The sequence below is a fragment of the Terrapene carolina genome, unplaced genomic scaffold, assembly GCF_002925995.2.
Source record: "Terrapene carolina triunguis isolate 2854851 unplaced genomic scaffold, T_m_triunguis-2.0 Scaffold68, whole genome shotgun sequence".
Lineage (NCBI taxonomy): Eukaryota > Metazoa > Chordata > Testudines > Emydidae > Terrapene > Terrapene triunguis.
Genome location: NW_020664419.1, coordinates 10,931,705 through 10,959,600, shown reverse-complemented (window position 1 = coordinate 10,959,600; position 27,896 = coordinate 10,931,705). Strand labels below are relative to the sequence as shown.

The 27,896-nt window shown below is 44.7% G+C and overlaps 1 protein-coding gene across 1 annotated transcript in view; it reads left to right on the top strand.

Moving 5' to 3' along the window:
* The first annotated feature begins 1,379 nt into the window (after positions 1-1,379).
* Positions 1,380-27,896, top strand: part of FRMD4A (FERM domain containing 4A) — a 266,873-nt gene continuing 240,356 nt past the window's right edge. The window contains exon 1 of the mRNA XM_026648647.1: positions 1,380-1,812. Coding sequence (XP_026504432.1) covers positions 1,639-1,812 — 174 coding nt within the window. The 5' untranslated portion in view covers positions 1,380-1,638. The remainder of the gene's footprint in view (positions 1,813-27,896) is intronic.

Sequence of the window (27,896 nt, the reverse complement as noted above, 5' to 3'; positions counted from 1 at the left end):
CTATAAAACCTGAAGAAGCAATTAGGCTGCGAACATAAATTTTGCAGCTGTATTGTCCTAGCATTACACCGAACTGGTGAATGAGCTGATACAGTGCTGTACTATTGTCATTATGTGCCAGTTGTATTATTCTTTCCAGTCCTTACAGATCAAAGTAACTGTTCTATAAACTGTGGAAGATCAATGTACAATTAACATCCCCTCCCCACTCTTCTCTCTCTTGATACCATCTGAGGTGTCAAGACTTCTTCTAGAACCTCTGAATGCTCAGTTTTCATCGTCTTGTGGGTCAGTCCTGCGAGATCCCAGTGTCGGATTTTCAGAGGTGCTGAGCACCTGCAGCTCCCATTGATGTTAGCTGGAATTATGGGTGGTTAGCATCTCCGAAAATTGTCTCCTACGGGTGCTGAGTGGGCTCAACTACCCCTGGGCCTGATCCTGTGAAGGGCTCACCTATCAACACCCATTAGCTGCAAGATCAGGCCCTGTTAGTTTTCCTTTTACAGTTTTTCCTTACAGGAGGCAGTGTGGAATGGAAGGGTGAAAGCAGCATGGAGAGAGAGGCAGGTGGGCCTGAGTTCTAATCCTAGCTTTGCCACTGGTTTGCTGTGTAGCCTTGGGCAAGACACTTTAACTCTGCCTTAGCGTCCCTATCTGTAAAATGTGGAAATTAATTCTTACCTATCTACCTCCCACAGGTGTTAGGAGGTTTAGTTAGACTGGTTCTATATTAGGTGCAGCAGTTGAATTAACTGGATTTTAAATTGAGTTAGTTAAACCAGTGCAGACCCCTAATGTAAACGTACTTAAGTCAGTTTCACCCTCGCTTAACTAGGTAATACATGGACGCAGGCTAATCCTCTCTCTAACTGGGTTAAATATGTCTACATTAAGGGTTTACACAAGTTTGACTAGACTGATTTGAAATCAATTTGGTTTAACGCGTGCAACTTTTCTAATGGAGTCACAAGCCCTCAACTAATGATTATGTTATATGTGTTATATAAGTGCTAAGTACCATTATGTGTCCCAAAACTGTAAAGACTCCAGCGCTGTAGTAAAAAGACTCTGGTGTAGATATTCAGTGGTTATTCAGTGTGTTAAAATAAAGGATAAGATTTTGCATGTTGCAAAGCCATCCTCTCAGCTGTTTTTTGTAGCATTTGAAAGAGTTAAGCCTAAAACCGGAATGTCTTGGGAATGTTGGCAGAGAGGAGCGAGAGCTGCTTTTTTTTTTTTTTTTTTTCCCCTGGATGGAATCCCAGCACTTTGAAAGCTAAGTGATGACTTTGGATCTAAGTATGTTTCTCGGTTCCACTGCAGAGAGCTGGGAAGTGAGATGCAAAGTAACCAAGAAGCCCTTTGCGAGGGATGTCTGATTCCCTGCCTACCCCGGGACGGATATTTTTACCTTGTCTCTAGTGATTCCTGGGGGCAGCGGAATTTGATTTGAGACGATACATATGGATCTTTGAAAGAAATAATTTCCTTAAGGAGGGGACAGAAACATCCCAACCGGCTTATTTTGGCTACAGCTGTTTCTCCTTTGATGGAAATCGTTGTGACACTTGAACCTTGCGTTTCATAAGGAGTCTAGGACTTAGCTAACTGCCTTTGATAGGGGGTGCTGTGTCTTTCATGAGACTACCTGGCATGGCTGCTGTACTCTTTGGCTTTGAGGATCTGCTGTACAGTTGGGACAGCCTGGTGTGGAACTTGACTTCACGGGCACTGAGGACTTGCCGGTTTGGAAATCTGCGGGTCCTGCAGCTGATGCTGAAGCCATGGTGCATTTCCAGAGCGGTTTACCAGGTAGGGAGCAATGGTTTTAAAACCCTGGGCCAAATCCTGAGGCCTTGACTCAGTCCCTGCTTGGGAAAATTCCCACTCGAGTCAGACGAGACCCAGTCCTGCAAAATGCTGAACACCGTGAGCTCCCCATTAAAGTCAATGGGAATTGAGGCTACTCAGCACAAATAGGAAGAGATGTGGGGACAGACAAAAACAGTTTGAGATCCAGGGGAGTTCTGCCTGAGTCAAAACTGAGGGCCAGGTTCTGCAAGCCCTAAGATACCCTATTGTATATGTAAGGGAGGCAAATTCTGGCCTGGAGTAGGGATCACACTCTACTGCATAAATTCTCCTCGTGAAACTTTCTCTATTCACCAGGGCCTGGACTCTGCCACCATTACTCGTGCTGAGTAGCACCTTACTCCTTGAGTATTCCCACTGGCTCCACAAGGAGTAGGGTGCCACTCAGCATGAATAAGGCTGCTGAATCTAGCCCTGAAGAGCTATAATTTGCATGCAGAAAATGATTAAAAGTGGGCTTTAAAATGTAACAAAATTAAATGGTGGAAGTCCTATATACGAATCCAGCCTCACAAAACTCTGAAATAATATTGGTTTTAATTAGGTTGGTGTGTAAAATACCGTTTGAGTTTTTTCTCATCGTTATGGTAAGGGTGGGCAAATAGATTTTGTGTCCGAGCTAGTGAATGTTCCTGACAATGTTGCAAGGTTGTACTCGTTAACGAAGGGAAATGCTAACCAACTGAGTCAGGACATTTAGGATGGTCACAGATTGGACTGAATACCTGAGATAACATCAGACCTTGGATTGATGGATCCACACCTGTGCTTGGAAAAGGCATTTTTTGCTAAACTAGTTTGCTTAGTATGTGCCTTCTCTGCTCGTTGGAAGTCGCCATGTTCAGCATAGTTGTGTGTAATGGACCTGATTTAAAGCCCATTGAAATCACTGGAATTCTTTCCATGGATTTCAGCAACCTTTGGTTCATTCCCACTATGAACAATCTTGAATGCTTTGGTCCCCCTAACTTTATCAACAGATTCGCCGTATTGTTTGGAATTCAGCAGGCACAGGCAGATGGTTTTTTAAAATATCAGTTTGCCCTGGAAGGTAGCAATGAACAGTCATAACTAAATGAATCCCCAGTCCCTCTCCCCCCCGGTAGTTGCTGATTGTATTTGTGTCAGAGACCGCTTCTGAAAGCTGCATGGACGTTATTGCAATGAACTGATGCATGCTCCATGTGAATTAAGCCAAACACTCTGGCTGCGTTCTAGTCTCCCTTATACCAGTGTAAATTCCCCAGTTCTAGAATGGAGTCTGACACATGCTCTGTGTATGGGGTAGAATGTGGCTGCAGTACCCCAGAAGCAACACAGGGAAGGAATTGTGCAAGTTCCCTTCTTGTTTACCCCTGGCCCTGGAGGTGGGGAGTCACTAGTAATTAGCTGCTGGCCTATACCAGCTGTTCCCCCTCATGCTGACTCAGCTATGCTGGCTCCTTTATGCCCCTGCATGGATCCTTAATCCAAGCCACCAATCTAACCCTGGTGTAACTCCTTTGAAGTCAATGGTTTTACTGCAGGATTTGCCCTGCAGTCAGAGGTGAACCTGGCTCACCATGTTCAACTAAATTGCTTCTTCTACAATGTGCACAAGCAGTAAATCTACTGTACAGTGACTGCAGGGACCCCATTCATTCATTAGAACAGCCAGAGAAATCACATGGCCAAACATTGGTGCCTGCATTCTAAAAACTGACATCGACTAGGAATGACTGCCCGGGGCTGGATAGATTTAGAACCGACCTGGGCCTTTGCCCTTCTTCAGACTGAACCTTTCCAGAGCTTTGATACAATCCACACCTCCTTATTTTGTTGCTGTCGACCACATCTTACTTTCAAGCTCTTCTGCACCGCCTGGTTGGAGAAAGGAATGGAAGCAGAAGTGCCAAAATGCTGACAGAGAGACTGCAGCTAGGGAGGCCGATTTGGTGAGGCGCTGAGCATCCTCAACTCCACTGACTTCAAGGGGGAGCTTGAGGGAGCTCAGCATTTCACAGAATTGGGCCCTCAAGATTTCTGGAACTGAAAGTACCAGAAATCTCATGAAGTAGTCTGTTCTCGTCGGATTTCTAGCCTAGTTTCACAATCAAGGGTTCAAGTCAGGTGCAGATAAACGTGTGATTTTAGGAGACAGGCCTCACGGCCAATCCCAATCCTGGCAATGACACTTTCTGTAGCCTTGGGAAACTCACTTCACTTTGGGAAAGTCACTGCACATTAGTGCCTCAATTTCCCCATCTGTAAAATGGCCACAAAACCACTTGATCTTCCCTAAACCTGAGTGTGTGTAGATTCCAAGAACTTTGCAGAAAGGGTGGGGGGCAAATCTGGTGTGTTTCAGTTGCGGAGAATATTGGAATCTGGTGGAAAGAGGTGCTGAAAAGCACGCATCCATCCTTGGCCAGAGTTAAGGTTGTGGGATGTTCTCTGTGGTTGTGCTAGTGGTAGATGAGTTCCCGGGGTGGAGGAGTAGAGGGTATGTAATACTGATTGTCTTGCTTCTTAGGTTTTCTGTTAAGCTATATTACAACAGGCTGACCTTTACTGACACATAACACGGTGCTTTTATGTATTCTATGAATAATTTTCCCCGGTATCCGACCATCTCTAAACATTGACATGATATTTTAATAACATTGTGACTAGCCAGAGAGCCTGCCTGCATAATCATTTCCTACTTTGAGCCTGAGACTTTTTCAGCTGCTTGTTATTGAGCTGATCTAAAGAATGCCTCAATTACCCTAGTTTTGTCTGCCTGGAGAATATTAATTCCCTGCTGCTAGTTCATCTTGAAAGCATTGTGCACACCAGCCACGGGATCTCTGCCTCTTCCCAGGACTAAACTGTCCTTAAAAAAGGAGGATTATACAGCTCTGTGCAAATTAGGGACAACATTCTGCCCAGCACTCAACTCTCCCTTCCTTTTGTTACAAAGTAGAGCTAATAACCCAGAGGCACAACTGCACTTGCTGTGGGGGACTTACCAGTTCACCTATCATGAGATTGGCTGGAGGGTGCCAGAGTTTGAAGCATTTCCTGCTTGAGTCATGTCATGTTTTGGAGAGTGGGTGGGAATGGAAGAGGAGAAGGAAAATATGTGCGTGATTTCTGGGGGCTAGATTTCAATGTCTGGGGCAGTCGCAGATTGAGAGCACCAGGCTAAGTTTAGGTAGGTGTTGCGGGTTGTGAGGGTCCCAGAGCAAGCCTGGAGGTCTACACAACAATGAAACTGCCCCACAGCCCGAGCCCCACAAACTCGAGTTAGCTGAACCGGGCCAGCCGCAAGTGTTATTTTGTAGTGTAGACATACCCTAAATTCCCAGATATGGCTCTGTCAGTGCACCGTGGTCCCACACACTCCTGATCTGCAGCCCAATACATTCAAGTAGCAGCTGTCTCCTGGGTACAGCATGCCAATGGTGCAGAATTACTGTATGTGGGTGGCTTTGAGATATACTGGTGGGAAACCACCTAAACTATCTCACTGGTGAGCTGTGCTCTCCGGAGGGCGAAGGGCTAATGCTTGCACTCACTGCACCCATCTAGCTCTTTATACTGATGGTGGCTACAACAGATGTGGCATCTACAGATCATTTATAAAAACCATAAAGGACTATCAGGGTGAAATAAGGTTAGAGTGGGTTTGGTGCCTCCGGAATGTTACCACCCAGCTCCATGAAAGGAATCCGTCTTGTTCCTCCCAGCCACTGCCTGGGCCCAAATGGTTCTTCTCCCTATGTCCTGACCCAGCAGCAAGGAGCGGCCATCTGTGCGACATCCTGCTTGCTGCTCCATGGTTCACTGCTACACTAGGGCCCCTTCAAACTGCAGGCCCCAGTCCTAAGGTCTATCAGTCTTCATGCTGCAGGGCATAAGGTGAATACCAGCTGAGGTCAGGAAGAAATGTATTATTTGAATTATAGTAGCGTGAAGAGTGATTGCACTGTCCAAGCACAGAAAAAGACAGTCCCTGTCCCACAGAGCTTACTATCTATGTCTAAGACAAGAGACAGTGGACCAGGAAGCACAAGGAAACCATGAGGTGATTATGGTCAACACAATAAGCTGTGGTCAGAGCACAACCAGCTGCTACCCACTGTCCAGGTTTTTAAAGATATTATGAGAAGGGGAGAGTTTTAATGAGGGCTTTGAAAGAAATCACCCCTCCATTATCTAATATGGCGCAGTGAGTGCATTAGGGAGATTCCCAAACCCAAGCCATTCTTTTTAGGTGACAGATCTGAGGAACTGTCCCAGATTGAAGTATCATTAGAGGAGGTTTTGGAACAAATTGATAAATTAAACAGTAATAAGTCACCAGGAGCAGATGGAATTCACCCAAGAGTTCTAAAGGAACTCAAATGTGAAATTGCAGAACTACTAACTGTAGTCTGTAACCTATCATTTAAATCAGCTTCTGTACCAGATGACTGGAGGATAGCTAATGTGATGCCAATTTTTAAAAAGGGCTCCAGAGGTGATCCCGGCAATTACAGGCCTGTAAGCTTGACTTCAGTATCGGGCAAACTGGTTGAAACTATAGTAAAGAACAATATTGTCAGACATATAGATGAACATAATTTGTTGAGGAAGAGTCAACATGGTTTTAGTAAAGGGAAATCATGCCTCACCAGTCTATTAGAATTCTTTGAGGGGGTCAACAAGCATGTGGACCAAGGGGATCCAGTGGATATAGTGTACTTAGATTTTCAGAAAGCTTTTGACAAGTTCCCTCACCAAAGGCTCTCTGCCACGGGATAAGAGGGAAGGTGCTTTCATGGATTGGTAACTGGTAAAAAGATAGGAAACAAAGGGTAGGTATAAATGGTCAGTTTTCAGAGTGGAGAGAGGTAAATAGTAGTGTCCCCCAGGGGTCTGTTCTGGGACCAGTCCTATTCAATATATTCATAAATGATCTGGAAAAAGGGGTAAACAGTGAGGTGGCAAAATTTGCAGATGATACAAAATTACTAAAGATAGTTAAAACCCAGGCGGACTGCGAAGCACTACAAAAGGATCTCTCAAAACTGGGTGACTGGGCAACAAAATGGCAGATGAAATTTAATGTTGATAAATGCAAAATAATGCACATTGGATAGCATAATCCCAGCTATACATATAAAATGATGGGGTCTAAATTAGGTGTTACCACTCAATAAAGAGATCTTGGAGTCATTGTGGATAGTTCTCTGAAAACATCCACTCAATGTGCAGCGACAGTCAAAAAAGCAAACCGAATTCTGGGAATAATTAAGAAAGGGATAGATAATAGGATAGAAAATATCATTTTGCCTCTATATAAATCCATGCTATGCCCACATCTTGAATACTGTGTGCAGATGTGGTCGCCCCATCTCAAAAAAGATATATTGGAATTGGAAAAGGTTCAGAAAAGGTCAACAAAAATGATTAGGGGTATGGAACAGCTTCCATATGAGGAGAGATTAATAAAACTGGGACCTTTCAGCTTGGAAAAGAAACGGCTAAAGGGAGATATGATTGAGGTCTATAAAATCATGACCGGTATAGAGAAAGTAGATAAAGTGTTGTTTACTACTTCTCATAACACAAGAACTAGGGGTCACCAAATGAAATTAATAGGCAGCAGGTTTAAAACAAAGAAAAGGAAGTATTTCTTCACACAATGCACAGTCAACCTGTGGAACTCCTTAACAGAGGAGGTTGTGAAAGCCAAGACCATAACAGGGTTCAAAAAAGAACTAGATAAATTCATGGAGGATAGGTCCATCAATGGCTATTAGCCAGGATGGGCAGGAATAGTGTCCCTAGCCTCTGTTTGCCAGAAGCTGGGAATGAGCGACACGGGATGGATCACTTGATCATTACCTGTTCTGTTCATTCCCTCTGGGGCACCTGGCATTGGCCACTGTTGGAAGACAGGATACTGGGCTAGATGGTCCCTTGGTCTGACCCAGTAGGGCTGTTCTTATGTTCTTAGGCTGGAGTTTTTATGACTTCTTCCAAAGTATCCAGCATTAGCTGCTGCTAGAGTCAGGATACTGGATTTGAAGGACCATTGTTCTTCCCTGGCATGGCACTCTTTGTGTTCATACGGGGTGCTCAGGAGTGAGGGGAGAGTCCTACATGGGGATATGTAAGAATATTTCCAAATTGTTATGCCGGAGTGGGGATAGGCTTAGAAATGCCCCATCTCTGCATCACATCTGGGGGAATTTGGAAAAGAGCAGAGTTCTTTTCTCCTTATTGCCCTAGGAACACTAGTAGTGCACTATGGGGGGTTTCATGCTGCCCCTGCCTCAGCAGAAGCAATGCAGCTCCACTGTGCAAGGTAAGGGGAGTGTAGGGTCTCCGAGAGCTGTGTGTATGATGCAGACTCTTTGGCTCTGGGCAGCTCTTGCATGGCCGCATGCAGGACTGGGGCAGGCTGTGCACGAAGCTGAAGGATCCATTGCTCTACGGAGCCTCCTATCCAGTGTCAGAGCTACAACTCATCTGATGGGAAGGAAAACATTAGGGCGGGGATTTTCTGTTTGTTCAGAGGATGTAGTTCTATGGGGACTGAATGGCTCAGGGTGATTGGCAATAGAGTAGATCTTTCACTTCTCGATCACAGTTTGAATCTAACAGTGAGTGAACTGTGTTACCATCTGATTCCTAAGGCCAAGGATGAATAAAAATGTGTGTGTGTGTGTAGCAATGCAACAATCCAACTGGTATTTCTCTGTCTAACTCTATGCACTGTGCATGCAATAGCCAAATGTTTGGGCAGTCCTGCCTGCAAACACCGATGTGCATTTGCTCTGGTTTTGTTCTAGACTGATGGGTCAGGGCAAGTTTTTTGTTTGTTTGTTTGTTTGTTTGTTTTTCCTTAGAGGTTACTGTGCCGTTTCCACCACACAAACCCTGAAAACAATTTGTGGGTCTTGGCCAAATAATCTTCAGGTTTGTTTTTTTTTCCTTCTTAAGCCACATCTAAATATTGTCTGCACAGCCACGAAGTTCAACCCCTCGTACTATTTTCTGTTAAGCCCGTGTATGCTGAATTGCAGCTGACACTATGCTGAAGGGCATCATTCCAAGATTGACATAGGAACGCTAGCGAAGGCCAGCTTTGTGGGTTTGCCCAAAGCAAAGACACTGCAGGCCTCAATATAATTAATGCAGCCTCCTTTATTTTCAACAATTGGTGTGAGATCTGAGAAAGCAAATGAAATCCCATCAGCCTTGTGTTTATAATAGCAGCAATGAATTAGCAGAGCCCAGCTGGAATAGCAGCGTTTCTAGAGAGTTATGCTGGGCACTATGGACTGAGCTAGGAATTGCATCCTTTCCGTTAGATATTGCCGTCTCTAGCTTTAAAGCTGGAACTAAACTAGCAAGCAAACGTGGCTGGAGTGGTTCAGGCTGTTTGTTACGTGTAATATTTGTTACAAATTTAGGCTGAAATTATTGGAAGTGCCCTCTGATTTTGTGTGTCGAAACTGGACCAGGTTTGCAGGGGACTGGGCTACTAGATGACCTCTCGAGGTCCCTTCCAATCCTACGATTCTATGAAATAACTTTTTTGCCAATGCGTTGTTTGCAAACCTGTTCGCTTCTACTGTTTTCTATGTTGTGTTCATATCCTGTAACTGGTCACCTAAATTACATGGGAAGCTCCCAGACTGGATGGCAGAAATACATTTAAAAAGGAAAACGGCAAATAATTTACTTCCAGAACTTTGAGACAAACATTTGCTTGTGCTAGAATTCATGGAACTGTCGGGATCTGGGGCATTTTCACCAGTGCCCAGAAGCTGTCTGAATACCATGAATAGCTAATGTGACCCCCATGAACCATACTGAAATAAACACAGTGCATTTATTTCTGGAAATAGTCACAAATCAAGGATTGGGTGGGGGGGTTGACCAGCAATTAAACGGGATTTTGGTAAATACAGTTCTAAACCACTCCGGCATATAGATTGACCTCTCAAAGTTCCTTCACTATTTATTCAATCTCAGAGTCCATAGGCAAATTTTTTAGTTTCCTCGCCATGTCTGTGCAGTGTCAGAACGTTCAGCAGACAGGGGGATAATGTTAGTAACAGTCTGTTTGGGTTACAGTCTGTTTAAAATCCAACCAACTGTTCTTAGCATGTCTGAAGCTGGAGATTGGACAGAGAACAGTTTTGGGTGGAGCTTTGCTATCAAACCTTGCAGACATTTAATTGCTCACAGACAGTATATAGCAGTAGTATTAGCATTTACACAGCGCTTTTTGTCCCTAGATTGCAAAGCACTTTACCATCGTCTTTATTTTAATGCTGGGGAAACTGAGGCACAAAAAGGTGACGTGACTTGCCCAAAGCCACAGAGTGAGTCAGTGGCAGAGCGAGGAATAAAAACAAGGTCTCGGTATTCTGTCTAATGCCCTATATATTAGATCTCACTGTTCTTTAATCCAGTTCTGTCTACATATGGACACATGGGGAAGGACCCAGGGTATAGGCTGTGAGACTCCAAGGGTCAGACGTTAACCTTGTGTGAGTGAACTTCAATGCCCCTTGAAAAGGAAGGAGTTGCACAGGGCTGAATTTGGCCCTTTGACTCTGTCCGGTTGGCAGGCCAGGAAAGAGGAAAGGGAGGATGAAGGAAATCCAGAGGAGGGGAAGGAGAGGAAGACAGGTTGTAAAAACAAAAATAGAGAAAAAGGGGTAAGATGGGGGGGAAGGAGTTCGGGGGGGGGATGAGCAGGGAGGAAGAGTCCTCTTGGGATGCTGTGGGAGGAGGATAAAGGCAATGTGAGCTAGGAGGAAGAATTTCTGCAGGCAGGCTCCAGTGATTTCTGTAGGGTTCTGTGGTTTTGGTGACTCCAGACCCTAGATCCTGCTCCCATTGAAGTCAAAGGCAAAACTCCCATTGACACGTGTGGGGCAGGATCGAGCCCTAAGTCTCAGCACACCCTTGTACGTGAAAATGCTTGACATAGCTTGTAAGAAGCTACAGTGACTCCTCGATAGCCTGCCCTGATCCAGCCCATTGACTTCTAGATCCATTTGAAAGGCTTCAATAATAAACCCGGCCTTTTCCTTTATTCCACAGAGCTCTCAGTTGATTAAACCAAGAGCTCTACTCATCGCCTAACAGTGTTTACTAGCAGAGAAAGTTTCACTCTGGAGACAGGGATCCCTTTCTGCATGCAGGCTGAAATCTGTCTTGCTGTATGTAGTCTTAGAACAGACTACAGCTGGGTTGAGAGAAAGTGCAGTCCTGTGCTTTGACCACAAGACTGATTCGTGGCTTCTCTCTTTCAAAGCTTCCGTGAGCCAGGATTCCTGAGCAAGTCACTTGGCTTTTCTGTGCCTCCATTGACCATTTGTGAAATGGGCGTAAAACTTACGTACCTCATAGGCATGTCCTAACAAGCACGCTGCCTCTGCGGCGCTACCGACACCATCTGAATGTGTTCCGCTTTGACAAGAGAAAATAAAATCTGCAGCTCCCCTAAATGAACGTGCTTAACTGAGTAACCAAATAATATTATCTCTGTAACCCTCGTCCTCCTTTACCCCTTTGTGCATGTTTTATCCTCATTTGTCTGTCAAGTGCAGCACTGAAATTGTAAGCCCCTTAGGGCAGGAATCCACCTTCAGTGTGTTTTCTGCCCGGGGCTTAGCACGTCACGGGCGCTGTTGTACAAAGTAGTTGATTTTAGTTCAAATAGGTTAATTCTTACAATGAGTGTCATGGCGCTGGCAAAGAGCTTGGAGGCCCTTTCTTGCCACTCCGCCTCTCTGTGACCCAGTTACCCCACCTGCAAAGGGAAGGGATGGTGCCTATGTAGCAGAGTGCTGTGAGAGTCAAGGATTTCTGGGCTTTGGGTGGCATTCATCCAGATGTAGAAGCAGGGGTGCTGGAACAATTTGTATAGTGGGGGAGCTGCTGAGAGCCATTGAACCAAACTGAACCCTGTATATAATAGAAACCACTTCAAGCCAGGGGGCGCGGCAGCACCCCCAGCACCCCTACTTCCAGCACCTATGTGTAGAAGGCTCACACAGAGCTCTGCGAGCCACTTAAGCCGGTGTGAAGGAAAGTGCAAAGCAGGCAGACTCTGTTCACTGAACAATGAGGGGTGACCACTGGGGACGGCCCGTAGGAGATGATGCTGGGCCCACAAGCCCATCGATCGCATCGGCCCTAACACCCTCCACACGTGGCAGTGGGACTGCAGCCATCACTGCAGCTTTTGACTTGGAAACCAGCTATGGTGAGGCTGTGTCTCCACCCAACTCCCTGTCCTCAGCCTGAGGGAGACGGGGACTTGGCATTCCTGCACATGACGTCCAGACATTCAGGCACTATATGTGGGTAACATGGATTTCACCCCCCCAGGAGGCATATGGGAAAGATCCATCCTCATCTTCGTCATTTCTCATTCCAGTCTCTCTGAAAACATTTTATTATGTGTAACCACAACGAGGCGTTCTGCCTTTCACGGGCCTGCCATACGGCTCTACAAAGCCAGATGAGCCAGGGCGCATGCGGCAGGGAGGAAGGAGAGGGCTGAAATGTTAAACCTATCATTTCAAACTGGTAAAACTTCGGGCTCTTGATTTAAAGCTTCGTAGCAGACTAGATTAATGTGGAATTCAAGCAAGCCAGCTCTTTGCTTTCCTTTCTCGTCTGGCGTATTAGCATTTCACATTAATCTAGTCAGCTCTGGAGCTAGGCGGTCTGAGGAAACAAGGGATTAGGGGTGTGGGAGTGTGGGGTGGGCAAGAAAATAGAGCCAGATAAGTTTATCATTTAACTAGCTGAAGAGAGATCAGGGGCCTAATTTAGATCTCTCAGAGCAATGTAAATCAGGAGTGACTCCTCTGAAGTCAACAAGCCTAATGCTGCTCTCGTGCTGGGTTTTGTGCCGGTTTAACTCCATTGATACTCCTGATTTGCAATGGTGTGAGAGGGGAATCTGTCCACTAGTGAGTTTCACTTATGCAACATTAATTTACTGTGTTTATTACAGTAGCACGCGGGGACAACTGAGAACGGGGTCCCATTGTGCCAGGCACCACACAAACACAGAATGAGGGACAGTCCTGGCCCCAGAAAACTTACAGTCTAAACAGACACACCAGATCCGGGGGGGGGGGGGAGGAGAAGGAGGGAACGAACAACGTGATGGCAGCCAGCATCATGACATTGCTACAATACACCTCTACCCTGATATAACGCGACCCAATATAACACGAATTCGGATATAATGCGGTAAAGCTGTGCTCGGGGGGGGGGGGCTGCGCACTCCGGCGGATCAAAGCAAGTTCGATATAACGCGGTTTCACCTATAACGCAGTAAGATTTTTTGGCTCCCAAGGACAGCGTTATATCGGGGTAGAGGTGTATTTGTTCTTTTTGTTTTGTGATTTAAATGTATCTGATTCCAGTGTAAGAGACAGGCCCCTAGAGCTTGTGCAATGGCTCTATGAACAAACCTATCTTCAGCCAGGGCCCAGTCCTGTCAGGTGCTGACATCAGTGGGAATTGAAGGTGCCCAGGATCAGGCCCTGGAGGAGCTGTCTCCTGCGGCATTGTAAATGGGTCAGGCACTTCAGAGGGAGGCAGTTCATATAATTCCCAGCTTTGAGGCGCTCACGGTGCCTTTTCCCCAGCGCTTTCGCCCCGCAAGTCAGCAGACTCTCTACCCGCCCCTGAGACTCCTCAGACCTTTATTGCTACATAGTTAAGCATTTATGAGACTTGAACGGCTTTCCTTAAAACACTAGAATCCCAGAAAGGGATAATTATCCCCACATGTTTCATAAAGCACTCAAGACATTTCTGGTTTTTAAGCTTCACTCCCCCTTCTCATTAGAGGTGGGAAGGGGAGGGGAGAAAAAGCAAACATGTTACAAATTCATCCGTGCCAGAAAACTAATCTGAGTGGGCAATAAAACCAGTCTGGGGAAGAGCGGTAACTGTGCCTGGCTGCCTGTTCGCAGCTTGGTTGGAGACAATACAAGAGGTGTTCAATAAGTTCCTGGCCTGAGGTATTTTCACTAGACATTTTAAAAAGAAAGTTCACTCTGTATGATATTTCCTCCTCACGGCCCAGTTTCCCTGATCACTTTCCCTGCCTTTCTAGAGCTGTCAGGGTCGTCAGCAGTTTGGCAAGTCCCCACCACCACCGCAGTCTGCTTCCTCCATAACGCGGCCACAGAGTGGTACCAGCAGGAAAGAAGCCAAAACTTTAATAACGTGAAATATTCAAATAAAGTCAAGTGCTAATCGTCCCGCACAGGATGCCAAATTGGCATGCGCAGACTGGGTCTTGTTGGCCTCCCTTGCCATCCAGCCGAGCCTCTGCATGGGGGAGTAGTGGCTAATTCCAGGGAAAGCTAGCACAAGGGAGCTGTGAGGAATGTTACGCTGCACCCCAGACCAGCTGGGACTGAACCTTGGGTTCGAGTTTCAATGTGGCGAAGAGCCCACACTTGCTGAAGTTCGGTGAATATGAGCAGAGGTTGTTTGTACAGCTGAGAGAGAAGGGAATCTCCCTCCCATCAGATGGCTCCCTCACTGGCCCCCAAACCCCCACAACCCCTCTTACCTTCAGGAGGCTTTGGGATGGGACCAGAGGCTTAGGGGCTTGCTAGTAGTAGGGAGGGGGGAAGTGGAGGAGAATGGACTGCCTTGGGGGACTCCATTTGGAGGCTCAAGTTTGTTGAAGTTGATCCTGTAAGCTATACCCCACCAGCTGGTTTACCGCCAGCTTGAGTGAGCCAATAAAGAACCACGTAGGACTGCAGGGCTGTGTTCACTAACTCCTTGCAAACCCAGCCTTGCAGGACTCACACAGTCACGTGACAAATTGTCCAACTCTGATGGGAAGCAAAAACTAAAACAAAAACCACATTGTCCTACCTGTACCTTTTTAAGTTCATTTTTAGTGCTGGTGGAAAGGGATCAGATGGTCAGGTGTGGAGACTGAGTCCCTTTGCAGGGTTTATCTACAGAAGAAACAAAGCAGGGTATACAGCAGTGGAAGCTTCTTCCACACTATTACAACCTAGATTTGCAAGGACCTCCTCTGTGGGTAAAAGGATCCTTCAGGTCCATTCTTTCCTTTGGAGTAGAGATGGCCAGTACAGACTTTGGGTTGGGGGGTAGTCTCTTACACTGTCAAGTCCGGACCAGTAGGAAGTCAAGTGAGAACATCAGCTTGGGCCACCAACCAGACAGCAGATACTAATAACTTTCAGTTGACACCGGCCTGGAATGAATTTGGAATAATGACAAAATTTAAAAGTTCTGAATTCCATTGCCCAATCCCTGGGCTGTCCAATGCCTGCTCTTTGCTTCTGCCCACATGGGATGATCCCAATGAGAAATAACATCCACCTCAAAAATGACGAACACCCAGGGTTCTGGCCTGTGCATAATAGAAATACAGTCACTCAAACCCCAAGGGGAATACTGTTAAACCCCACGATTGGTGGAAACCAACTCCAAGCTCTCCGATAGGTAGACTACCTGGGACCAGATCCTGCAATCCATACTCAGACAGAACACCCACTCACTTCAACTGTTCAAATTCACATAACTTGGTCTTATAACTTGTAATAAAAAGATCAGTGTGGCTTCACCCAGCAGCCTATTCCTGGTAAAGAAACTGTGCCTGTTCCCAGTGATGGTCTTGCATGGGGCACAGTATTCTGGAAGTTTTTGAACCCAGTGGGGAATTTTGCCTGAGTAAGTATTGCATGATTTGGCCCTTGGTGGGTTTCCTCTTCACAAGAAAAAAATGCACACTAATCTATAAGCTAATGCTATGGTTCGAGATGCTGATGCCTCCAAATTAGGAGTGCTCTCATCAGTTTCTTTTGCCTCGTAAAAGACAACGTCCATAGGAAAATGTGCTTTCCTCTCTGCAAAAGAAGCCATCCGATGCTCTACTGCAGTGAAGAGGCACTCCATGGAGTGGGTGGTGATGTGATGATGCCTAGGAACAAAGGTGGAGCTGATTAGTGTCTTTAGTGAGATCCTTCCCTAATTTTATTTGTGGCTAGATCCGAAATGTTAGGATGAATCATCTGCACTTGTGCAGAAGCGCTCTTCACATTCAAAAGATGGCACCCAACTGTTAGGAGAAAAATAGCTCACTCTGGGGTACTGGGAGTGTTTGGGAAAAACAAACCCAAATTAGACACTTAAAAATCACTGTCTTCTGATAGAGGGAGTGAAAGGGGAGAGAGGGGACTCAGGTTGGGGTGGCAGTCATGGTAGTTATAACAATAGCCACTACAATTGAGGAATACTGACCCACTGTCATGTGACAAGGGAGTTAACCCTTTGTAACACTGACCCATGCAATGTGACTGTGGCCAGAAATACAGCCCAGCCTTTTACCAGCACTCCTGTGAGTCCTGCCCACATTACATTAGTGATTAAAGTTATAGGATAATTTTGTTTTAATCTCAACCCTGTTTTTGACCTTCCTCTCATTTTTTAACACATCGACCAGACACTCTGAAATTTCTCATGATGAGATTCAAGGCAGAAAAGTTTATTTTTTCTGAGTTTGAAGATTATTCGGCAACGCTTGTTTTTGTCATAGGATTTTAACATTTGCTTTTGGGTTTTTTGGTGAGGGGGTTAGTTGTTTCTTTTGTTTTGGAGAAGTGTGTTAACTGCATTTTGTCCACTCAGAACTCCAAAACAGCTGGCTCTACATAGGTCTTAGTAACCAGCCCTCAAGGAGAACTTGTGCATCAGGCCAATTTCACAATGCTTCATTTCAAATTTGAAAAGTTCTCCAAGGTCAAATTACTTCGTGTTGTAAACGCCCGTCTGGTACCCCAGTGGAGGATTAACTTCTGGCAGACACCTGGCAAAAGTTACAAGATGTCTGTTTGGTTGCTTAACTTGTAAACTCTGTCACAAACAATAAATGTATAACCCCTGCAAAGCTGAGTTTTCAAAGAGTTAGTGAATGCAACCCTCTGGTGGTTATGCCATCAGAGCTGATGACCAATGTGAGTTTCATAGCCTAGGCTGGCAGATCTTGTAAAAGCCTGAGTTGTGGCAAATATACCATCTATTGCAACTATAAGCTAACATTGCTTAACTTGCATGAGGTCTGCTCAGGCCTGTGGAAACGCCTAGTTCAAACCAGGCACACCCAAAGGCTTAATATATTTGTATGGCCAGTCCCATGCTAGTACTCATTTTGTTGGAGTAGGGATTGTTTGCTGGTACTTGGAATTTTTATAAGCATGTTACTGTACTTGGATTGACTGATTTTTTTTTAATAGTGATATAAGAATTCTGAGAGGCTTTCAGGCATAGGTGCCTACCCAGTCAAATGGATGATCCTTTAAAAATCCACAGCTGACATAACAACGTAGAGTATGGACAGGACTGGTGGTGAGGTTTGGTTCTGCAAAACCTCAGTCAGTCAAGCTGAGGTGTCACAAAACAAAACCATGCATGGTTTGGGTCCAAGTGCCACTATATCAGATCGCCCATTGCAATTTGGAGGTGATAAGAGATTTGGATAAATAGCGTGGCTTGAATTCAAGTCAGAAGAGGGTCATTCTGGGAATCTATTCACGCTGGAAGAGAGAGGTCTAGAGCAGTTCATCATATTGTCAAGCATTCCTCAGTTGAAAAGTTCCTTCATTGCCACCATGATCTCATTCATACATATTCCAGTAATTCCTCAATCATCTCCTCTTCAAAAGTGGGGGGTTTTTTCCATGTAAAACCCTTTTTGGAGAAATATTCTCCCTTTGGATCGTAGCCCTGAAACTTGACTCAGATATGGGAACTGAAGGGGCTTTTAAAAAAAAACACACAACATTCTGGATGTTGCTTTTCAGCAAATGTTTCACGAAGTAAGTATGTGACATTTTCAGCATGTTCTGTTCTGTTTGAGATGATCAGTTCTCAGCAACTGCTTTTCCTCTTATGGTAAAAGCTAAACTGTAAATAAGTGGGAGGTCTTAACTGTCAGAAAACAGTTGAGCCCAGCTAACTCAACCAGAGGGTCCCTGACACTACGCCTTAAGCATTTGGCATAACACACACAACGTATTTATACTATAAACTATCCTTGTCGGGTCTTAACTCCTGGTTCCAATTTTAGAACCATTCGAGTTTCTGGGAGTTGTATTTTCCCATCATTTATGTGAGAGCTGAAATTTTCTCCTCAGAGAAATATACTGGTGTGTCAAAGGGCGAATGACCTAAAAATATCTGCAGTTTATCAGGCTAAATATAGTGCCCAGCCAAAATCTTGAATTCCTGCGAGGGAGCTAATGTAAACAATAATCTATGGAACTGAAGAGGGGGATTTTGCAGCTTGAGATCTTTTATTAATGATTTCTGCTACAGAAGCTCCTAGACCCTCAGCTGAGATTGGGGTCCCCTTGTGCATTATACAAACACACTGAGAGAGCAATAGTCCCTGACCCAACGAGCTTGCAATCTAAAGGCTACATTTTAAAATCCTCACTCCCACTGCTGAGCCATTATTTGCAGGAGTCCTACTGACTGCTGTGTAACTGCTCCCCAGTGATGGGTTTACCATCTGGCCCTAAATAGGTAAGGGGAAGGGAAAACAGAGATGAGGTGACTTGCCCAAACTCACACAAGTAAGTCAGTGGCAGAGTTGGGCCTAGAGCTTCTGACGCAGCGTCCTATTCAGTAGCACAGGCTGCCACCTGGCTGTGGGAAGTGATGTGCTATAGTCAGCTCTATCATAGAATCATAGAATATCAGGGTTGGAAGGGACCTCAGGAGGTCATCTAGTGCAACCCCCTGCTCAAAGCAGGACCAATCCCCAACTAAATCATCCCAGCCAGGGCTTTGTCAAGCCTGACCTTAAAAACCTCCTAAGGAAGGAGATTCCACCACCTCCCTATGTAACCCATTCCAGTGCTTCACCACCCTCCTAGTGAAAAAGTTGTTCCTAATATCCAACCTAGACCTCCCCCACTGCAACTTGAGACCATTACTCCTTGTTCTGTCATCTGCTACCACTGAGAATAGTCTAGATCAGTGGTTCCCAAACTGGGGTTCGTGAACCCCTGGGGGTTCGCGAAATGTTACAGGGGGTTCTCAGGAAAAGAATCCCTAATGGCGGACAGAGTTGTCCCTAGGGACCCTGGGCAGCACGGGGCCAGCAGCCCGGAGCCCCTGGACTTCCAAGAGCTAAGCAGATCAAAGCAAGCATCTCTATCACACTGAGGAGATTTAAACTTCAAGACTCCTTATAAAAAATGGAAAGGGAGGTGGATATTTTTTGCTGTTTTTAAAATTAAATAGGCAGCTAGTATTGTTTTTAAAATTATTATGAAGAACACGTTTAAGCTTTGTTGTAACGTGCGTTGTTTGCCTGGACTGCTCAAGACCTGAATGCTTGTGTAGGAGGAACTCTGAGTTGGTTTCTTAAATACCTTCATGCTGTTTCACATCTGATGCTCCTTGATGAAACATAGGAGCCTTGTCTTATAACAGGCTTATTCAAAGTGATACAAGCTACGAAAATGAGATCTTGGAAGAGTGTTGCCGTTTTCATAATGTAATAAAAATACTGTAATGATAAATAATAATTAATAATAAATAGCATGTAATAATCATGTCATAAAAACAAATTTTATTTTTCCAAGATCACTGCTTTTATAATTTATACTCCGGTAAAGGAGAAAATCCCTGGAAATATTCCTTTTTAGGAGGGGGCTCGCGAGACTTGACATTTTAGTGAAAGGGGTTCACAGGTTGTTGAAGTTTGGGAACCACTGGTCTGGATCCATCCTCTTTGGAACCCCCTTTCAGGTAGTTGAAAGCAGCTATCAAATCCCCCCTCATTCTTCTCTTCTGCAGACTAAACAATCCCAGTTCCCTCAGCCCCTCCTCATAAGTCATGTGCTCCAGCCCCCTAATCATTTTTGTTGCCCTCTGCTGGACTCTTTCCAATTTTTCCACATCCTTCTTGGAGTGGGGCCCAAAACTGGACACAGTACTCCAGATGAGGCCTCACCAATTCCAAATAGAGGGGAATGGTCATGTCCTTCGATCTGCTGGCAATGCCCCTACTTATACAGCCCAAAATGCCGTTAGCCTTCTTGGCCACAAGGGCACACTGTTGACTCATATCCAGTTTCTCGTCCACTGTAACCCCTAGATCTGAATAGAAAGGGTGCCTCTGTTACCTCACCTCCTTGCTTAGAAAACACCACCACTGAATTCCCCACTGAAATGATTTCCCACATCACAAAGCCAAGGTCTAATGTGGTGGCAACAAGGGAGAGTGGGAAAAGGAAGCGAAGTAAAACTGTCTATTGTAACAATTAAAGGGCCACCTAAGATGTAATGGTACTCAGTACTGTGCATACAATGGCCACTGGGACCATCCTGGTGCTAGCAATTCTCCTCCCACTTCAAAAGCTGCAAGGTCCCTACTACTTCAGCTAAAGGAGACCCTCCTTAGAGGTTACCAGTTCGGGGGCTAGGACACACTGTTGTAGTTCTGATTCTGTCCACTAGAGGGAAATAGTACACAAACACATTAGCCAGTCCACTATGTTTCCCTGTAAAAATACCTTTTTGTTAAAATAATTTTGTTCAATAATATCTCTCTCAATCAATTGTTAATAGAGCCTTAAAGTTAAAATACTATAGGTGGTGATATTTTTGTTGTTATTGTTTTATTTAGGTTCTTATACCATGCCTATCACCACTGTATCTGAATGCCTTCCTGGCATCTGTCATGTAGGGGACTCTAATGAATCTTCTTGTCTTCCCAGTAGGAAAAATAGTCTATGGATTTCTTTTAATTGTTATGAAGTGATATGTGTTTCTGTAAGCGATGGCCAGGGTGAAGCAGTGCAACAGAAAGTGGTGAGATGCTCATGCAGCTAATGAAATGTCCTGTCCCATTGTAATCCCTTTGGTAAATGTGTTAAGCATTCTCTCTCTGTGGTTGCTCCATAGAGGACCACCACCTGCTCCTGCTTCCAGCTAATGGATCTTTGTCCTCATCCAAACCCCAGTAAAGGCACTGAGAGCCTTTCCGCTGACTTCAGTGCACTTCTGGCTCAGTGCCTAGGTCCTTGGGCTCAAGTGGTAGCGGTCTGCACTTCGGTATGGAAGGCCATAGATGCAAACCCTGCTGAGCGCTTTAATTGAACGTTGCACCACCCAATAATGTAGCATAAGTAAATATAACTCACTGAACCTCTAACTAAAAGAAAGTCATAACCCTTGACTTGAAGGATACCACAGATGAACTGTGCTATCCAAGGAGTAGCATTCTCATTATGGGCTCTACAGAGAAGGCCTTGGCTCCCAATTTTATAACAGTGACAGTAAAACTGATCACTTGTTAAACTCAAAGTACTTAACAGAAGCTAACTAATTCATCCCTCCTCTCCCCCCCAACATCCAGTGAAGGGGTTTATGTGCGGGTAAAATGTGAAAGAGCTGAAGGAGCTACTGAAGTCAACGGCAAAACTCCCATTGACGTCAATGGAGCCAAGATTTCAGCCATTGTTTCTTGATGCCTGATCCTGTTAACCCCTTCAGACACAAGTAGCCTCATTGTCTTCCCTGGGATCTCTCACATCGGTACGGATTGCTTATATGAACTGGGGATTGCAGGATCAGCCCATTGCCTGAGGCCTAGTCTCTCTCTGCTGCCTTCTAAAAGTACTATGGTCTGCCTTCATGCAGCACTGTCTCTTGACCCAACCCAAATCCCACATCTGACCAACACCAAACTTTGGAGGTTCAAAATGCACATGTTTCTTTGTACTGCTCTAGGGGACTGGTTCGAAGCCCACTGAAGTGGATTGAAAGACTCCCATTGACTTTAATGGGTTTTGGATTAGGCTCAGTTAAATCACTTAATGGTGCCATGCCTCCTGTGTTAGCACACCTCCCCAATCAAAGTCTAGTGGGTAACTCCTAAAACTTGCTGTCCCTCTTTAATCAGCCTTGAGAGACTGGGAGGTAGATGAAACTTGATCATCCAAATTCAGTAGGGAATATGTATGACACGCTGTTGGAAATGAATTCAGTATTCCCACAGGGGGATGGAAGCTAATTTTATCCTACCTGTTAATTGCTGGTTTACGTTACTGCTTTTTATTTCTTAAACCATATTCTCAGTAGAACTAATTACATCAGAAGCAGTTCACAAGACTGTTATAGTCGTATGAGTAATGCGAGTTTCTGTAATAACACTACAAACACCTTGTTGTTCCCTAGAAATTAATTGTTGTTAATATGCGATACACACAGTATTTCTCAATGGAGCATTTGCTTCGGTGTGTTCTGAAAGTTTGCTGCATTCTAGGGAATTTTGTGTGTGTTTGTGTGGACGCATTCTAGAGATTTTTCCCCAAAAGGTTTTCAAAGGCAAGGTTGCCTCAAAAGCTTTCTGCTAATGTCAGACCTCTTTTCCCAGGGCACGTTCAACCCGTATTGTTCTTACTGTGCAAATGTTCTCCACCCCAACCTGGGAAGTCTGGGATCTCTGTCTCTCCAGCACTGCCTTTCCAATAGCTCAAGTTCTAGCAACACCACTGAACAACTTAGGACAGGAAGTGAAGAATATGACCATATCCAATGCAAACTGCAGGGGGAAATTGAGGTAGACAGAAAATGATTAATTACACTGGGACTTGGCCAGGATACCAGAACGAACAACTCAACTCCTGTGCTAGGATACTCTTTTATGAATGGTGCTATTTAAAAAGTGAATGATATTGTATGATTAGGGTCTCTCTCTCTCTTGCAGATTCAGCACAGCATGTGCAGAAACATTCCTCCCCTACATTTGCTCTTTGTTCTCTTGATTTTCCTGCATTTTGCCTGGGATTCTTCTCTCTCCTTCACAGGCTGTGAATTGCGCTCGGCTCCACGCTGTCTTCCGTTCAAAAGCAAATTTCATTTTTTTAAAGTGCTTGCAGATGATTCCGCTTCTAACTCATCTGAAGCAAAACCCAAATGCTGCTTAGAATTCGGAAGCAGAGTTCAGGTTCATATGCGCACAGGGAGTGAATGACTGCGGACTGATTGAGTATTGTACGTTGGCAGCTGGGTAGTGGGAAGCCATTTATTTGGAGAAGCCTCCTATCTTAGTCACCACCACAGATTTAACTTTGATTGCCCACCAATCTGTGTCTTTCTTTTTGCATTAAACTGCCTGAGAGCTATGCATTTACAAACCCAGAAATGACTTGATTTGCTGTTTGTAAGTTTGAGCAATCCATGGGCCACTGATGGGTTTGACAGTTTTATAATTGTAAAGAAAACATCGTTTTAAAATACTGAGTTGAATAGCAATAGCATATGTTTTGGACAAAGATAGACCTCTGAACAGATCTATGGATCTACGATGTCAGCGTATTCTATTCTGAAGCTGATGTTCATAGCCTGAACACAGCTTAGCTCAGTGAGGTGCTGGGCAAGCTATTTCATTTGGGGTGCTTGTGGGGGGAAATCAACAACACTGGTTTTGTTGCATAAGAGGAGTGGTGTAGGCCAGAGGGTGGTGCACTGGATGGGGGTTCAGGAGATCTGAGGTCTGTTCCCAGCCTTGCCACTGACCTGCTATGTGACCTAGGGCAAGTCACTTCACCTTTCTCTGCCTCCGTTTCCCCTGCCATGTTTTGTCTATTTAGACTGAAAGCTCTTTTCAGGGGTATTGTCTCTTGTCTATGCACTAGCCCACCTTAATCAATTAGTCTTGTTAGAGTTGGTATGGCAACACCTATTTTTTCATATTCTCTGTATATGTGTGTGTGTGTGTGTATATATATATATATATCTTCCTACTGTATTTTCCACTGCATGCATCTGATGAAGTGGGCTTTAGCCCATGAAAGCTTATGCTCAAATAAATTTGTTAGTCTCTAAGGTGCCACAAGGACTCCTTGTTCTTTTAGCACAATAGGGAGCTGATCTCAGTAAGAGTCTCTAGGTGCTTCTGTCACATACGTATTGAGTAGATTTCTGAATGGGACATTGTGCAGTCCACTAATTTATGCAGAATAATTGCACTGTCTATGTCATAGGCTTTTTATCTTGTGAATAAAAGTGAAGTTGCTGCAGAGGGGTTAGTTTGTATGTCTTTGTTAAGTGACTGTGATGCCTAGGAATCAGGCTGGATTATCAGGCTTGGAGACTGACATTTTTCATACATAAAACATGTACAACGTGAGCACTGACAGCAAAAGCTTTCCCCCTGTGTTGAGAGGGTAGCTTCGTCTTCCTGCTCATTCAATCTTTTGCCTCTGTGCTAAGATGAGGGGTCCACCTGTAATGGTTTTCAGTGGTGCTGACATCTGCATGGTTAGGGGTCGATCCTGCAACCTTTGAACTCAATGGCAAAAGTGTCATTGAGCAGGATGGGTGCAGGCCAGGCACTGTGACCTGGACTAAGGACCTGATCTTGAACCAGAGAAATGGATGGGCAGTTTGGCACTGACTTCAATGGACACGGGCTCAGGACCTACAATGACCAACATAAGCCCCCAAACAGATTCCATCCAGTAATAAATTTGATGACTAATGAACTGATCGATTTCATACTAGCTGTCTAGAGCTGGTCAAAATTACCCAAATGTTGACCTTTTGATCAAATTTTGCATCCAACATTTGATTTTTATAACACACACAAACTCACACCCCAGAAAACCCCTGAAAAGCTTGGACTTTTTTGTAAAAATTTCACAACCACCTATAGAACTGGTTGAAACTATTTGACAATCAAAAGCTTTAAAAAAAAAGGGGGGGGGGGGGACTTCCTGTGAAATTTTTAATAATTTTTTCTTCAACAGTTCTATTGTCTAGAGTGAAAAGACTACAACCAATTCCCTCAGCTACTCACTATTTTATATGTTTTATATTTTAACAGCAGGGATATAAATCAAGCACCAGGGCTCAGCAGCAGCTAATATAGAAGGATTTTATGGCCTTGGTTCCTCACATGCTTAAAGTTAGGCATGTGCTTAAGTACCTTGTTGAGCTGGGGGCTATATTCTTTATGTAGAAGTAAAATATCCCACAATAAACTAAATACAGAAATCATTGTGATCAACAAACTCACTTAAGAAGTGAGGGATTAGAATGAAGTAGATTTCCAAGACATGAAGATGTAATACACAGTACCACCTAGTGACAGAGTGCAGCTACAGTAGGATGGGCAATTCCACCTTAAGAAGTTATTACTACAATGTGGTAACTGTTTGCCTGTGTGATCGACAATCCTTGTTCCCAGCTGTGTCGTGTGTAGTACTATGTTTGACTAGAGTATTCGGCAACAGTGTAATCTTACAAGTATTGGCTCTTTCTCCGGCTGTATTTTCTCTTCCGTGCTCAAGTCAAGATACATAGTTTTATTGTTGAGTCGTGCCAAAGCACAAGGAACATCTGATGATGGGTGTATTTCTGCAGCAATGTGTTTATTACACTCAGGCTGCAGGTTGCTTCCTGCACAAACCACCCACTGAGTCATATGCCTGGAATTTCTCAGTGCATTGTGCAGAAAGGAAAAGGAAAAACACAAGGTCCAGTGAGTAATATACCCTCAGAGAGCATCTTAAGTGAAACAAAATACCACGGGCATGTTCCATTTGTGTGAATAATGCCAAAGAGCATTCTGACGGGGCTCTGTTCAAGTGAAAGCTTGTAACCTTTACCACTCATTTCTTTCCAAAGAACTGCCTATTGAAGACTAAATTGTGTGTTTATATGCGCTGGAAGCTGAGTGTGGGGCTTTGTCCTTTTTATTATTATTTTCACTATGCCTCTTTTTGACTTTTTAAACAGAGAATGGGTGCCATGCAAAGGACACATTTTTGGTTTGGCCAAGTAGCACTTCGCACTGATGTGGGGGATTCAGGCTGGATTCTAGTCAAACCTGTGGCTGAAGGTGAGGTTAAGTGAAGTGCCTTTAAGCTAAGGCCTGGTCTACACTAAAAAATCAGGCCAGTTTAATTATGTCGGTCCAGGGTACGAAAAATCCACCCCACCCCCTACCCCTCCCAGTGGCGTCATTAAGCCGACCTAAGTCCCTGTATAGACAGCGGTAGATGGAAGTAAGAATTCTTCTGTTGACCTAGCTACCACCTCTCGGGGAGGTGGATTACCTACACCGACAGGAGAACCCCTCCCATGGGCATAGGTAATGTCGACGCTGAAGCGCTAAAACAGCACAGCTGCAGCAGTGCTATGGTAGCTTTCTAAGGGTAGACGAGCCCTAAGAGTTCAAATGGGAGGAATCTATATGTGATTTCCACCGTATTCCAGCACAAACACTAGCACCCATTCACACCACACTTCCGAATGGGGGCAGTTGACACTATCTGGGTTTGACTGTTCCTTGCAGTAAGGCTGCTTTATACTACTCTGGCAAACTCTTGGGTTGGAGTTCAGATGACTCCCCTTGTCTGGCTGTGGGGGAGAGTCTGTAGAAATAATTCTGCTTCTCTCTGCCAGGCCTGGAACCTGACACCCTTCTAAAGAGACAAGCAAAGCTGAATGTAGTATTCTGCATGGAGTCTCACATAGCCTTACTAATGTTGTGGGGGAGGCAATATATTTTTTTTTGGACCAACTTCTGTTGGGGAGAGAGACAGGCTTTCGAGCTACACAGAGCTCTTCGCCTTGTCTCTGTCATAGCCTGGGACTGACATGGCTACAACAGCACTGCATACATTACTAGTATTGTAGCCTTTACAGGCCCCAACAGACCAGGGCCCAGTTGTGCTGTACATTGTACAAATGCAGAGAATGAGACAATTCCTGCCACAGACAGCTTACACCCTAACTAGAGCAGACAGACAAAAGGCGCCAGGGGAAACAGAGGCACAGAAAGGTGAAGTGATTTGAGCAAGGTCGCACTGCAGGTCAATGACAAAACCAGGAGTAGAACCCAGGTCTCCTAAGACTGTGTCTTATCCACATTACCTCCCACAGTTTTCGCTCCCTTCCCACTCTGTGTTATCTCAACAGATGCAGCGGAAATCTGCACTGGCCTTTTTTATTGTATCTTGTTATAAACGCCTACTTAACCTATATCCTATCCAGTGCCCGGTCTCCTTTGCTACAGGATATCTGTGCAATGCTTCCGGGGGTGCTTTAACATCTCTCAAACTGATGCATTGTCATTTATCCTTACAAGCTCGTATTCGATACTTGTGGCAATATTTGTGTCCCAGCAACTTTGGAGCATTTCTCCGCTATTGTAAATTGGCATAGTTCCACAGACTTCAGTGCAGCTACTCCAATTTACGCCAGCTAGGATCAAGCCCAGATATGATCCATTTACTGCTTTCCCTTCATCCACTCAATTTACTAAGTCTTTATTAAAAAAAAAATGTCTTGCTCCTTTCATATTTCCCACAGTCCCTGGTGCTGCATCCTATCTACGCTGCGCACCTGTCCATGAGAAGTTCAGACAGCTGGGTAAACACAGCTTTACTGAATAGGACTCTTGCAATATAGTTACAAGAAAATCTAAACAAGATAAAGGCCAACTATTGAGAATGGACACAATAATATCTTTACCAGGCGTGTCCCTCTCTTGCACTAGAAAAGTACAGCTTGAATGTGGCATAACAAAGGGCCATTTCATAAAAGGGCACTGAAGAATAGTGTTCCAAATGGACAGGCCTTCAGTCTCCTAGATGGAGTTCAGAAGAATCTCCTCTTACTTTTTTTCTGTTATACTGCCACCCCAAAGCTCAAGACTTCACCACAGCAGCTGGTATCTCTCCGGGACTGAAGAGATCTGAAGAGGACTCTCTTTGGGAACTATCCACTCTGTTGTTTAATCATCTTGGGAGAGCCCATAGTCTACTGAGAGATATTCAGCATTCCCTTCTCATGATTGTTCAGCATAGGCTGAATGTTCCAGGCTAGTCACTAGTTTGACCCTGGTGTTACTCCAGTGACCCCTGTGGAATTGCTCCTGATTTACACTGGAGTGAAAGGACAATCAGGCCAGGGCCGGCTCTGGCTTTTTCGCCGCCCCAGGCGAAAAA